Raw genomic sequence first — 15,812 nt, 5'->3', positions numbered from 1 at the left:
CCGGGCCATGGTTTTCATCGTAAATATGCCAGCCACATGTTATGGCTCCCAGATCTGTAACTCTCCCTAGAATTCTGGATCCTTACATCTAACTGTCTACTTGCCATGTCCATTTGGTATCAAATAAGCATCTCATATCTATCATGGCAAAAATAAACTCTCGATCTCCCCACAACTTTGTCTATCAGTCTTCTTCATCGCAATAAATTCCATAACCGACAATTCAATCGCTCAAAGCAAAAATTGAGAAGTTATCCTTGATCTCTCTTATTACTCACTCCAGAAGTCTCAACACTCACAAATATCCCTTTAAAAATCCATGGTTCTTTATCTCGTTGCTATCACACTACTACTATCCAAACTTCTGTGATATTTTACCCGGGACTATAACAAAAGCATCCTAACTGGCTATGCTGCTTCCCCTCCCTCTTCCCAGATAATCCCCTCCCCACCCAGCAGCCGGAGTGATATTTCGGAACAGGTAAATCAGATCGAATTACTCTCCTGACTAAAACCTTCCAATGGTTTCCCATCCACACACCTTACCTGAGAGCTGACGAATCCCTGCCTGATCCAGCTCTGCCTCGCCTCGCTCTCCAGCATCATCTCATGCCCATATATTCCAGCCACACCAGGCTCCATGAATTCACCCAGCTTGTTTCTATCTTTGAGCTCTTCCTTGAGCTACTGCTTCAGACTGAAATGTTCTTCCTTTGTTCTTTTTCGGCAGCTCCTTTGTGTTGTAATTCCTCCTTAAATGTCTCCTCCTCAAAGACCTTCACTGACCACCTCAGACTCTACACGGTTTCATTCACTCGCCATCACAAAGCAAACAGAATTTCTCCTAGAAACACAATACTAAGACACTATTGAACCCACAAGCACCATATACATACCTCACTGCCTCCTGTCTGACGAGATCCATATTGCCATCCTCTCTGAGTTTCCTAAACATTTCACCAGGAAGTCATCGCATAAACCCATTTTTAATCCTCTCCATAGCACCTATCATGTGTTGGTATTTTTCATTATTTACTCTTTGTCTCTCTAACTGAAATACAAGCACTGTGCGCATATGAAGCTCGTTGGAGCTGTTCACCCAAAATAGTGCTTGAAACAGAGTAGAGTGTCAGGAAACATGCTGCATGAACATGTCAGTGAACGGATTTGCCCGTACTCATAAAAACCTACCTGTGTGATAAAGTGCTAAGTGTGAATTCACCTATCCTTTTGAAACATTTTGTTTTGAAGACATCAAACCACACCAGAAGTTCTGCCGAGTAGACGTTCGGACGGAGGCAGACAGGGACACACAGCAGAACTCGTTCCCACTACATAATAATCCTACGTAACTGAAGACAGGGCCAACAATACCAATGTTCGGGAATGATCTTAAATATTACTCAAACTTGATAAAGACTGTGTTCTGATTTGAGCCAAGTGCCCTTCATCTTATAATATTTAGCTGTTGATGCAATTGGTACACCCTGTGCAATAAAGACAGAAAAGACCAAGGCATGACCAGTGAGTGCTGCCCCGCCCCAGAAGGCAGAGAGCGAGCGTGTGTGGCCATTCTGCTGCCATCTTCTCTCTATGCTCACTCAGCACGCATCACCGCACAGTCAATGACCAGGAGAGAGTGTGTACCCAGAATCTCACGTCTCTCTTCCAAAAATACACACATTTAGAACGTTGAACGTTTCATTTCTCTGATAAATCATTCATATCCTTTTATCTACTATTTTTAACTGATTCTAAAAATACCTGGTGGTAGTAATCTTCAGTTCTCATACATATTGAGAACAACAAACACAGTTACCTTCTACCAAAATTTCCGTGAATGTTTTAGAAAAACACAGCCGTCACAGAAATTGTCATCACCAACACTGAAATCAGACGAGGGAAGTAATCTCTTGAAGAGGCACATTTAGAATAACCTCTAATTTTTAGAGGGTAAAATCACACACTAAACCCACCAAATGGTTATAAATTAATCTCTTATACTGACTTCTTACTTCCCCATTTTCAAGGGGAAATTATTTTGAGTTTTATTTTTCCTGATATACTACTTCGAGCTCTGAATAATTACACTGCCTCCCGACACATACACATACACAAAAGCTCAGTAAAATCTTGTATCTCCCAAGGGGCTAATTAAAAAGGATTCTGATTTCTATAAGGAATGAATGAGATCTTTGTTAACCTACTTTAACAGGACTCTAAATGACCCTGGATTTATCTTGCCCTAGTTTTCAAAATGTAACTGACCCAGAATAAAGTAAGCTTATCCCCACACTCCTGGCAAAAACAAAACCAAAGTTCCCAGAAGCCAAAACTGTACATACACAATCCAAGGGAAAAAATTATTTTTCTGTCTTAGACTATATAGTGCAAATGCCACTGCTTGCAAAGCTGTTTTATTTTCCACTTACTTGGAATATTTTAAGATTATAAAGCCTTACAATATCAAACTAATAATCTTCCAAGAAAATAGAGCAAAAGAGATCATCAGCTACTATGATATCAGGAACTTCCTAGAAACTTTTGTGTTGGGACAAGTATAATAGCATTAATATCGAGTGAAGAACCATAATTTAATTATTTTCTCTGGGTGTAACCATCACCTAATTGCTAAAAAAAAAAAAAAAAAAAAAAAAAAAGACCCCAGAGATGATTTGCTTTTATTCCTAATAACTAAGCGGTCTGAATTTGTCAGAGAAACAGAGTTAAGAGTTACTGCCGGATAATGCGTGTACTTTTCTTACTCTTCATTCACCATTTCCATCAAAATTCCACACTGGGGACTTGGCTGTAAAAAGGTAGAAATCCCATTCAGAAGCTTTTTTAGTAATCTCATTCCTCTTTCTCAGACTTTACATGGTTTCATTCACTCGCCATCATAAAGTAAGCAGAATTTCTCTTAGAAACACAATACTAAAACACTATGGAGCCCGCAAACACCATATACACGCCTCCCTCTAGACAGAGCCATTATTCCCATCCTCTCTGGCTGATTTCCCTGAACACTGAGCAATTCTTCTAATTCAGGGTACTTCATGTGTTTTTTTTATATTGGAAATGACCACTCATTCATTCGTTCATGACCAACTCAAACAGTTGTTTACTGAGCGCCTAAAATATGTCAGAAACATCGTTTGGCCATAAAGACGCCAAGAGCACCCTACGCAGAGCACCTAACACACACTTGGAGGAACTCAGAAGGCTCATTAAAGCAGGCAATGCCCAAGGATGAGAGGGAACTCAAGGATTAAAAAAAAAAAAAATCACAAGAAAGGCGGTTGGGTGGCTCAGTGGGTTGAGCATCAGACTCTTGGTTTCAGCTCAGGTCATGATCTCACGGCGCGTGGGATGGAGCCCCAAGTTGGGGCTGTGTTGTCAGCACAGAGCTTGCTTGGGATTCTCTCTCGGCCTCTCCCCCTCATGCTCATGCTCTCTCTCAAAAATAAACAAACAAACAAACAAACATTAAAAAAAAAATTACAAGAGGTTCAGTAAGGAGACACCTGACTCCAGAGAAGTTCCTACCAAAATGTTTGATTTTTACAGTCAAACGGAACAGATAACTCACTTTGCAAATAATATTCTAGAGAACACACTCTCATTCTTCACCTCCCTACAACTGAAATGGGAAGAGATACTCGAGACAGCACATTCAGTCATATTGTGGTTGGATTTTCGGTTGGACACCCAAATCAGGAGCAGGCCCCTGTGTAGTTAAGGACTTCAACTCATTTCATGAGAAGGATGAAATCTGCATCCCACGTCGCTTTCTTTCACGTGATACCAGCAAGGAGAAGCACAGTGCACCACATGCTTCTTCAAGGAGCTCAATCTATTCAACCTTTGTCCCCGTAACAACAAGCCTGTACACGTGGTCAGCACTCAGTGTTTACCGAACAGATGAATAAAAGTAAACATTACATCACATCACTACGCTTGTCATCTAACCCACTGAACATGAATAATGTCTAAAAAGATCCCATAAAATGAAAGCCTCCGTTGGATGGATACTCAGTAAATAATAAAGTTCGATGTTGTAACAGCCTAACTACAGGGACCCGTGTTTCCCTATCAAGCCCTCCACCAAGTAACGTCTATCCAGAAGGCATAGAGGGTTTTTTAATCTTTTTTTTTTTTTTAATTTTTTTTTTTCAACGTTTATTTATTTTTGGGACAGAGAGAGACAGAGCATGAACGGGGGAGGGGCAGAGAGAGAGGGAGACACAGAATCGGAAACAGGCTCCAGGCTCTGAGCCATCAGCCCAGAGCCCGACGCGGGGCTCGAACTCACGGACCGCGAGATCGTGACCTGGCTGAAGTCGGACGCTTAACTGACTGCGCCACCCAGGTGCCCCAAATCTTTTAAAAGACATCATCTGGAAGATAACACTAAACAAAACGTGTGAGCATTGTTTGAAATGACACAGTACCTGGGCTGAACATGGTTTTACACGGCTTCACACAGATGGTTAACCATTCACCAGCATTTTGGCAAGACTGCGTGAAAGTTAACTCCTCGTGTGGTGGCAAAGGTAATAGAACACACACTCCTTCCTAGTTCTTTGTCTAATTAATGATAACATTCTGTATTCAAATGCCATTTTCCGAAAGCATTGGCCTACGTTGTTTTCAAAAGCAAAGTAATTTGCTCTTGTTACAGAAATGTATCACGCCCTCTTATGGTCCACAAATTATATTCACGTGTTATAAAGAAATCACTGAAATCTGAAATATAGAAAGAAAATATCCAAAATAGTTCAAGATTACCATAGCTGCTGCTTAAAATATCACGAGGTGAGTCATCGTAGGCTGGCAATTCACTCATGATTAATTTGACTTTTAAATGGGCCTTCTACCTGTGCTGTACTTCCCATGCCATGAAGCTCTCAAGAGAAGAGTTTCTTTGTGAACAGCATATTATATCTACAATTTACTGGAAGTACATCGATATACGGCCTTATTATCTGTTGCTATTAAATACTTAATGAAAACACACTAAATAAAAAGAGAGTTAATAACGTGGACATTATAGCTGCTACCACTATTACCCCCATCAGCTCAGCTTCTAGACCTTGGAGCCGCTCTATTATTATCCAGATTCAGTAGTTTCAGAACCCTGCTGAGCGTTTCACCTCGATGGTGTTCACACCCATCCCATACTTTCATATTCACTGTTTAATTCTAATCCAGGCAAATGTTACCCAACACCCAACTATTTGCAAACCTTTCTAACTGGTTTCCCCAGCTCCACTTTCTGGCCCCTTTCAAGTCTTCCTACACCCCAAGCCAGACTGATCTCCTAAAGTACACTTTGACCTCCAGCCATGTACTCTCACCCTCAAGACTCAATAGCCACCCACAGCCTAAAGGCAAAATCCCCAAACTTCTTGGGTTTGAATTCAGCCCCCTTAGGGATCTCAGTCTCAGAAATACTACTAAAGAAATTCCTACTTTGGTCTTAAAGTAAATGAAGAACAAAGAAAGTCCCTTCCAACTTGAAAATTCTGTGATACTCATCCAACTTACCCCTTATTGCTTCCATAATCATATCTATCCAGTACTCCAAAGATTTATTCCCCAAACACACCTTTCCCACCTGAAGAGCTTGGCACAGGTGGTATTTCATACAAAATGTATATTTAGTATTTTCTTAGGATAAAAGGAAAGGAAGCACCTGTTATTTTGCCAGATAAGAAAACCAGTGGAAAGATTTAAAGAAATTCTGTAACAGACATCTTGGTAAAGCAAATAATTTTTAAAGATAGCTGTTTATTTATTATTTTCGTAGCCTGAACTTTCACATATCATTTTATTTAAAATGTGGACCATCTGGGCGCCTGGGTAGCGCAGTCGGTTAAGCGTCCGACTTCAGCCAGGTCACGATCTCGCGGTCCGTGAGTTCGAGCCCCGCGTCAGGCTCTGGGCTGATGGCTCGGAGCCTGGAGCCTGCTTCCGATTCTGTGTCTCCCTCTCTCTCTGCCCCTCCCCCGTTCATGCTCTGTCTCTCTCTGTCCCAAAAATAAATAAAAAACGTTGAAAAAAAAATTTTTTTTTAAAAATGTGGACCGTCCAACGTAGTACAAAATGCACCAGCCTAAAATAAATTCCATTTTACATTAATCTGCTCAAATTCACATTCACAAACGGCATTTCTTTCCCTTCCCAACAATCCATTTCAACATCATGCTCCTCATTAGACTAAGAGAACATAAATATCTCCCTACAAAAAGGGCCTTCATGAGGACATTTACTCAAACATCACACGAAAGATGAACAAAAAGAAAGATGAAGTTGCTTGTTTGTTGTCCTGCTCTATGAGTTTCAGCAAAGCACTGCCTCATTTCCTGGGCCTGATTCATTGCAGGCCCTGCACACGTGGGAAAAATGTTTTCATAGCCTATCTACAATGAGTTACTACATTTCAACACAGACATCTTAATTTTTTCTCAAGCCGATTACTCTAAGTCAGGGTATAATTGTCTCATCTGAGATACATTTGGCTAAAGTAAAGCAGCCATTGTAAGTTAAGTAGGTCTCTGTCTCTAAAAAATGTTCTGAAATCAGAAGAAAAAAAACTTCCTTATGAGCAGTGGCCCTGAGCTTCTCATATTACATAAAATCTCTTTTCTCATATTACTCCAAGGATCATTACGCACACATGAATTCTGTGAAATACAAGTCTGATAACATAATGTACAAAGCCAAATACTTTTAAGACTGTTGTCAACAGCTTGCCATTCAGTCATAGTTAACTAAGGTACATAAAATCATCTGTTGATTTTTGTCTAAATAGCTAATAATTCTGCTTTGAAACCAAAGTTATCTTTAGAAATATATAAAAGCCCCAATGTTTATAGCAGCACTATCAACAATAGCCAAAGTATGGAAAGAGCCCAAATGTCCATCGATGGGTGAATGGATAAAGAAGATGTGGAATATATATACAATGGAGTATTACTTAGCAATCAAAAAGAATGAAATCTTGCCATTTGCAACGATGTGGATGGAACTAGAGGGTAGTATGCTAAGCGAAATTAGTCAGAGAAAGACAAATATCATATGACTTCACTCATATGAGGACTTTAAGACAGAGAACAGATGAACACAAGGGAAGGGAAGCAAAAATAATATAAAAACAGGGAGGGGGACAAAACAGAAGAGACTCATAAATATGAAGAACAAACAGAGGGTTACCGGAAGGGTTGTGGGAGGGGGGCTGGGCTAAATGGGTAAGGGGCATTAAGGAATCTACTCCTGAAATCATTGTTGCAGTATATGCTAACTAATTTAGATGTAAATTAAAAAAACAGAATTACAAAAATTACCCAAAAAAAAGAGTAAAAAAAAAAGAAATACATAAAAGTTCCTTCTTCCCTCCCTCCCTCCCTCTTTTCTCCCTTCACCCTTCCTTCCTTCCTTTCTCCCTCTTTCTTTCTTTGTTTCTTTCTTTCTTTCAACTCAAGGAACTTCAGCCAGATGAACTATAAACCTACTAATAATAATGCAGAACTTAACCGTGAGAAATGTATTCATGTCACAGTTAAGCTTTCATTCTACAGTCACGGGAACCTCTCGGTTGATATCCCTGAGTGTACCTCGCTAATGTGAGCACCCCTTGCCCAGTATAAATCTGATTACATTACAGTATTGGCTTTCCTCCTCTCCCCCTACAGAGCAATGCCTCTAGCACTACGTTCCCCTAAATGGATCATAAAGAAAAATCATTCACACTGGCAGTGCATGTATATTAAATTCCCATTGCCAAACAGCCCCTATTTATCTCTTATTGTAAAGCAGACTTTATTAGCCTGGTATAATTCAAAACATGCTATGAGAAACCACTCAATTCTTAGTAACTTGCTAATTATTTTGAGCTATTTGAGAACCTGAGATCATTAATGTTACTTGAAGATGCCCATCCATATTCTGGATGTGTAAGTTCACTATGGATTAACTAGAATAAGGTTAAGATTTAAGTAGATTTTCCAAAGAGAATGTTAGGGAAATTCCTTCCTTCAAAGATGTCTACACGTGTCGACATGCGAGGGGGTGTGTGGTGCAGTAGAAAGAAAACAATCATCCAGGTCAAGGCCCAGCTCTGCCTCTCACTGTGTGACTCTGGGAAAGTAATTCGATCTTCCTGAGCCACAGCGATCCTCTCTGTACCTTCAAGATAAAAACATCTACCTCACAACGTGGTTGTGAGGACTGAATGTGCACAAGAGTGCTGTGCATGCTACAGCCTATGATATAGAAGTCTTAGAATGCACTGCAGTGGGGAAGAAAACACTATGAGATATAATCATTGTAATACTATCAGTGCTAAAATAAGTTCTGCGGGAGAACAGAGGAGGAAGTGTGAATCTCAGCCAAAGAGAGAGCACGGCTAAGGAGGAGGCTGAGTCCAGCTGATTTGGGGATGGATGAGGGATCCACGAGGGATAGGTGAGCTGGACTGCTTCCAGCAGGAAGAGGAGAGGGGGGTTACAGCAGGACAGCCTGCACGAAAGCACACAGGCAGGGGGAGTACGGACCCTCAGGCAGCCATACAGCCGGAGCACAGGGTGCTTATGGGGGTGAAATGGGAGACGAGGGCAGAGAGAAAGGAGCACCAGACCGGAAGAGCCTGTGAGCCACACCAAGAAGTCTAGACTATCCCACATGTGATGGGAAGCCACTGAATAGAAAAATGTCAAAACAAAACCAAAAACCAGTAAAAACCAGACTCTGGTTTATAATTTTTTTCTATACACTAAGCAGTTTCTACTCTAGCTGTGTGCTCATAGACAAGAAGTCTTTGGGGACAAAGATTTTGACTGTAAATATATAAAAAGAAGTTACAGGGGCACCTGGGGGCTCAGTCGGTCAAGCATCCAACTCTCGATCTCAGCTCAGGGCATGATCTCACAGTTCGTGAGTTCGAGTCCCATGTCAGGCGCTGCACTGACAGTAGGAGCCTGCTTGGGATTCTCTCTCCCTTTCTCTGCCTCTCTCTCTCTCTCTCTCAAAAATCAATAAACGTTAAAAAAAAAAAAATTTTTTTTTAACGTTTATTGATTTTTGAGACAGAGAGAGACAGAGCATGAACAGGGGTGGGTCAGAGAGAGAGAGGGAGACACAGAATATGAAACAGGCTCCAGGCTCTGAGCTGTCAGCACAGAGTCCGACGGGAGGCTCGAACCTACAGACTGCGAGATCATTACCTGAGCCGAAGTCGGACGCTTAACCAACTGAGCCACCCAGGTGCCCCTCAAAATAAATAAACTTTAAAAATAAAAAATAAATAAAAAATGAAAAGAAGTTACAATGCCTTTATTAAACTCATACTCTGTGTCAGGTACTGAGCTAAGCCCTTTGAATGCATTATGTATCATTGTTCACCTTCAAAACACAGAAGCAACACAGGCATCACCATCCGTATCTTAAGTGTGAGGAAACGGAGATTCAAAAAAGATAAAGCCTTTTGTCCAAGTTCAAAGAACTAGCAAGTGCCAGAGCTAGAAACAGAAATTAGATTTATGTTACTATTTTGTGATGCACTCTCTTCCTGATATGTTTCAGGCTACATGAGCTCCTACTCACGTGCCACCAAAACTTCAGAGAAAAACAAGAAAACATCAGGGCTTTTTTTTTTTTTCCAGTTGAATGAAATTTTTTTAATTTAACATAAAATTCCAGCATAGTTAACATACAGTGTCATATACTGGTTCAATAGTTCTGTACATCACCCAGTGCTCATCACAAGTACGATCTTTAATCCCCATCATCTATTTTACCCAGCCCCCCCACACTTATTCCAGCTACTTATGGATATTGTATGACACTATAAAAAATATACTTACTGAAAACCTTTACAATTCTTACCTCAAGTACTACCTCAACATGTTATGTTTCTTAGCCTACACAAATTACATTACAGTTATTTTTAAAAGGCTGATACAGGGGTGCCTGGGTGGCTCAGTCGGTTAAGCGTCCGACTTCGGCTCAGGTCACGATCTCGCGGTATGCGAGTTCAAGCCCCGCGTCGGGATCTGTGCTGACAGGTCAGAGCCTGGAGCCTGTTTCAGATTCTGTGTCTCCCTCTCTCTCTGCCCCTCCCCTGTTCATGCTCTGTCTCTCTCTGTCTCAAAAATAAATAAATGTTAAAAAAATAAATAAATAAAAATAAAAGCCTGATACATATAGGCACAGTCTAGTGCAATAGGCATCTGACCTCCAAATCAAGAAGCTAATCATTCAAATCATGTTTTTCTAATTAAAAATAAAATATCAGAAAGTCATTTGGGGAGTCACGAATGACTCAAATAGAAGTAATGTACAGCATAGCAGCTATAGTTAATAATACGGTACAGTATATTTGAAAATCGCTAAGAGAGGGGTGCCTGGGTGGCTCAGTCAGTTGGGCATCTGACTTCGGCTCAGGTCATGATCTTGAGGTTCATGGATTCAAGCCGCACATCGGGCTCTGTGCTGACAGCTCAGAGCCTGGAGCCTGCTTCAGATTCTGTGTCTCCCTCTCTCTCTCTCTGCCCCTCCCCTGCTCGTGCTCGCTCTCTCTCTCTCTCTCTCTCTCTCTCTCAAAAATAAAAACATTAAAATAGAAAAGGAAAGAAAATTGCTAAGAGAGCAAATCTAAACAGTTCTCGTGATAAGAAAAAAAAATCTGTAATTATATATAATGATATTAACCAAACTTACTGTGGTGATGATTTCACAGTACACACAAATATCAAATCATTATGTTGTACACCTGAAACTAGTAAGATGTTGTAGGTCAATTATACCTCAATAAAAAATAAAGTACAGGGGGCCCGGGTGGCTCAGTCAGTTAAGCATCCGACTTCAGCTCAGGTCATGATTTCGCAGTCTGTGAGTTCGAGTCCCGCATCGGGCTCTGTGCTGACAGCTCAGAGCTTGGAGCCTGGTTCAGATTCTGTATCCCCCTCTCTCTCTGCCCTTCGTCCGCTCACTCTGTCTGTCTCTCTCTCAAAAATGAATAAACATTAAACATTTTTTTAAAAAAATAAAAAATAAAGCACAAAATAAAATGACTCAAAATCTATGGCTTCTAAGTAACATTCGAAGAATTTTGTATAATGCCCTACATAATCTTAAAGATGACTTTAAAATAACATAGTCTCGGGGCGCCTGGGTGGCGCAGTCGGTTAAGCGTCCAACTTCAGCCAGGTCACGATCTCGCGGTCCGTGGGTTCGAGCCCCATGTCAGGCTCTGGGCTGATGGCTCAGAGCCTGGAACCTGTTTCCGATTCTGTGTCTCCCTCTCTCTCTGCCCCTCCCCCGTTCATGCTCTGTCTCTCTCTGTCCCAAAAATAAATAAAAAACGTTGAAAAAAAAAATTTTTAAATAACATAGTCTCATAAATATTTTCAAAGGCTTACCATAGCTTTATTTCTTCTACACTAGCTAACTTTACTCAGCTCCAAGATTTGTTTTATCAACAAGGGTGAAAAGTCTAATGAATTTTCAAAGTGCAAAACAAATATTGCCAGAGTCCACAAGAAGCACTAAAAAAACCACAGTCAGTACTGGGTCTGCATAAATGCACACACGATTCATATGATTGAAAGGTCATTCACTTATAATACTATTAAGGTCATTCACTTATAATACTAGTAAGAATACTTACTATTCTTTTCTATTTGGACAAAATAAGGATGTACATTTAAAAGAGGCTATGCTGGGGCGCCTGGGTGGCGCAGTCGGTTAAGCGTCCGACTTCAGCCAGGTCACAATCTCGCGGTCCGTGAGTTCGAGCCCCGCGTCAGGCTCTGGGCTGATGGCTCAGAGCCTGGAGCCTGTTTCCGATTCTGTGTCTCCCTCTCTCTCTGCCCCTCCCCCGTTCATGCTCTCTCTCTCTCTCTGTCCCAAAAATAAATAAACGTTGAAAAAAAAAAAATTTAAAAGAGGCTATGCAAAAAAGATGCAAAATGAGTGCAAACAATTCCAAGCAAACCATGGTTAACTATTTTCACTACAAATGAAATGCATACACTCAAGAGTGAGAAACCAAGATACCCAATTCCTTCCAGGTATTTCTTACTCTCTTAGACTGCTGAGGTAGCAGTAAAGACATGTACACATACTGCAAGGTTCTACAATTGGAAAAATACTGAAGAGAGGCAGAAAGCGGTAGGATTTGAGACCAGATGAGGGTAAGGTTTCCACAGTTGCGATGGGTGTTACCCCACCCAACCGTAATTACCTTGCAGTGTAATATGGCGACCATCGATGCCCAAGGAAACCTGTTCATCCTCGGGGGGAAGCACAGGACTAGACGCCATCCTTTGACTCACTGGAGATTATATCATGTCCATCTCAGTTAAAGAAGTGAACTAAAAGTAAAAGGGATAAATGCTCATTAGTGACTCTGCAACTCTGCATCTCTAATAGACATGACCCCCCCGAAAGCAACAGCAAACGAAAGCTGCCCTCCCACAAGAAGCAGTTTTCTGGTGAGTGTTTCCTTAGTTCATGAGGAAAAGAAGACTACGCCTTCTTTTTTGAATCATAATCAAGATTTTGCCCTGTGACCTATTCGAGTTGCTGGCAGGACTCCCAAAGAGCTAGCAGGGTGGATTCTATACCAGTGGGGAAAAGAAAAGCTACCCAATTAGATTCCGGAACTTGTTTAGGGGACGGAAAGTTGACACAAACGGACATCTTAGGTGCTTGTGTGTACTTTATTGTGAACTTGAACCTGCAAGAATTGTCTTTATAACTTTTTATAAAGTTTATAAAGTTATTAAAGTCTATGAAGTTTTAGTTCCTCTTCTGCTCCGTAAATGTTGCCATTTACTGGAAACAATAACAACTGAGCTTGAGCTTGCAAAGTGAAACTAAAAAATAAACTATATGAAAAAGAACGTTTTGATGAAGCTACCTATTATAGTCAATTATTTTCCCAAGTACTTACTTTTCCACACATCTCTTTCTCTATCCCCACTCTGATCCTTAAAGAATCCTGCCAGTAAGAGGAATTCTAACTGTGCAATTCTTTATTGCTTCGGGTATGTATATGGCACTATTAGCATCTTAGGGGCTGAAAAACTTGACTTTTCCCATACAGATGACTTTCTTATCAAGTAAACCTAACCAAATATATAAAAACATAAAATGTATTAGGGAATGGGTAGAAAAATGGGTAAATACACAGATACCTGATCAAGCAAGGAGAGCAAAACATTAGTGGTAGAATCTATGTGTTCAGCATATCAAAGATGTTCACTATAAAATCCTTTTCCATTCGTGTATATTAGAAATTCTTTATAATAAAATATTGGGAAGGAGACAACCAAAAGTAAATATACCTGAGGCCAACAGCTAGATAAAATCAATCATATCCAACAGATCACTTTACACAAAGAATAAAAATCATTCGATTTTGAAAAATCAGTCAATGCAACAGACAGTCTTCAAAAATCTTTTGGCTCCAGGGCAAGGAGGCTGTGGCATCGGCGGGTTCCGGGAGTTTCCAGCTCCAGACAGGATGGTCGAGGTTGTTTGTAATGACCAGCTGGGGAAGAAGGTCCCCGCTACACTGATAACATCCATCAGGGACCTTAAGAAGCTGATCACAGCCCAAAATGGCACCCATTGTAACAAGATCATCCTGAGGAAGTGGTACACAATTTTTAAGGACCACGTGTCTCTGGGGAATAAGAAATCCACGGTAGGATGAACCTGGAGCTTTAGTATCAATAGAGCACAATTCCTTCCCCCTGTCTTGCTCTGCCCTACCCTGCCCTCCGCTCTTCTCCCATCCTCACTCCCACATTGGTGGCTCAGTCAGTTAGACATCCAACTTCAGCTCAGGTTATGATCTCATGGTTTATAAGTTCGACCCCCTACGTCGGGCTCTATGCTGACAGCTCGAGCCTGGAGCCTGCTTCAGACTCTGTGACTTCCTCTCTCTCTGCCCCTCCCCTGCTCACATTCTGTCTCTCTCTTTGTCTATCTCTCAAAAATAAATAAACGTTAAAAAATATTTAAAAACTCATGTTAATGGGGCGCCTGTGTGGCTCAGTTGGTTAAGGGTCTGACTCTTGATTTCAGCTCAGGTCATGATCTCACGGTTCATGAGATGGGGCCAGGTGTGGGTTCTGCACTGACAGTGCAGAGGCTGCTTGGGATTCTCTCTCTTTGCACTTTCTCCCTTCTGCACTTACGTGCGGGAGCTCTCTCTCTCTTTTTCTCTCTCAAAATAAACTTAAAAAAACCCATTTTAATAAAATCTTAGAAATTGCCAAAAAAAAAAAAAAAACCCAAAAACCCAACAACTTTCAATTGCATCTTCCCCACTCCTGTTTATCATCCAAAATTCCCTTATTATCTCTCCCATGGATCACTGTTGTTAAAGATTTTACGCACCGAATAAACTATCCTTGTCAATTAACAGCTAATTTGTTTTATCCTCGGCATTAAGATGAATCAGAGACCGCTTGAGTTAACGGTGCTACAATACTTTGCCGATATGCTCCTAACCAAAATGAAAAGCTGTTTGCCAGCTCAAGTGAGCCCGTGCAGCCTGACAACTGACGAAGGTACCAGTGTTCTCCACTTTTGATGTAAGAAGACCGCCACTACCCCTTCCCATACCTGAGGGCTCCTGAACCCCGAGTGAAGACAAAGCACTTCTTCATGATGACAGGAGAAAAACTGAATTCTAGAATGAATTTCCTAAGGGCATCCACTATTCCCCGCCAGGACTATTTTCTTAAGGGGGGTTAATAACAATAGTAGCAAACACTTACATAGCACTTAACATATACAGGCACTGTTCTAAGCACTTTGCACATACAGCCTCATTTAATCTGTAACACCTGTAAGGGTTGGGTAGTCTAATTACCCCCATATTTGAAAAACCAAAACAAGGGGCGCCTGGCTCAGTCGGTTGGGCGGCCGACTTCGGCTCAGGTCATGATCTCGCGGTCTGTGAGTTCGAGCCCCGCGTCGGGCTCTGTGCTGACCGCTCAGAGCCTGGAGCCTGTTTCAGATTCTGTGTCTCCCTCTCTCTGACCCTCCCCGTTCATGCTCTGTCTCTGTCTCAAAAATAAATAAACGTTTAAAAAAAAAATGTCACATACAGCTGTCTATGGACACATAGCTAATAAATGATGGAACGAAGATTTGAATCCAAGGGGTTCTGGCTTCAGAGTCTATGCTCTTTACCAAAACATTTTGATGTCTCATCGAGCTAGCTGAAACTGCCATATTTTGTTTATTCTTTCTTTCATGCATTTACTCAGCAACTGTTTATATGTGCTAGTTCCTGCTCTCAAGGAATTCAATCTCCTGGGGATGACAAATGAACATAATATTGAGTGAGATCCTCGAAGGAATGTATGTAGAAGGCACCGTACAAGCAAAGGAAGAGACCCATCCCACACTCAAAGCTAGAGACAGATGGGGCCGTCAGGAGTGCACTTATCACACAAAACAGCATTTCACTCCAAATGGTCCCATTAACATTATTTGAACAAGACCTTGAAGTTAATAAGAATGTACCTGAGAATCACTCATTGTCATCCACTATCAATCAACCATAAAGTATTAAATGAAGGGGAAAGAATTTAAACTAAAAACAGAACAGAGAACAAATTGATAACCAGAGAATCAAGTGTTCCTGTGCTAAACTGGTATGTGAGATTCACTATATCGCATATTAAAGTTGAAGAAAAAAAACTGTATTCATTAAAAAAAAAAAAAAGGCTAGACCTTAAAACAACTACAGTTGACACAGGTCTGAACTGCGCAGGCCCACTTACACAGAG

The 15,812-nt window shown here is 41.0% G+C and overlaps 1 protein-coding gene and 1 pseudogene across 10 annotated transcripts in view; one reads left to right on the top strand and one right to left on the bottom strand.

Moving 5' to 3' along the window:
- The window catches only part of SYNE2 (spectrin repeat containing nuclear envelope protein 2), a 345,486-nt gene that overhangs the window by 277,154 nt on the left and 52,520 nt on the right, over positions 1 to 15,812 (bottom strand). For all 10 annotated transcript variants that reach the window (XM_043556321.1, XM_043556324.1, XM_043556329.1 and 7 more), the window contains exon 2: positions 12,245 to 12,374. In XM_043556321.1, the coding sequence (XP_043412256.1) occupies positions 12,245 to 12,323 (79 nt within the window). In that variant the 5' untranslated portion in view covers positions 12,324 to 12,374. The remainder of the gene's footprint in view (positions 1 to 12,244; positions 12,375 to 15,812) is intronic.
- Positions 12,386 to 13,743, top strand: LOC122469202 (annotated as a pseudogene).

The sequence above is a fragment of the Prionailurus bengalensis genome, chromosome B3 (genome assembly GCF_016509475.1).
Source record: "Prionailurus bengalensis isolate Pbe53 chromosome B3, Fcat_Pben_1.1_paternal_pri, whole genome shotgun sequence".
Taxonomy (NCBI): Eukaryota; Metazoa; Chordata; class Mammalia; order Carnivora; family Felidae; genus Prionailurus; species Prionailurus bengalensis.
The sequence above is the reverse complement of the archived record's forward strand: the minus strand, read 5'-3'. Positions and strand labels throughout refer to the sequence as shown.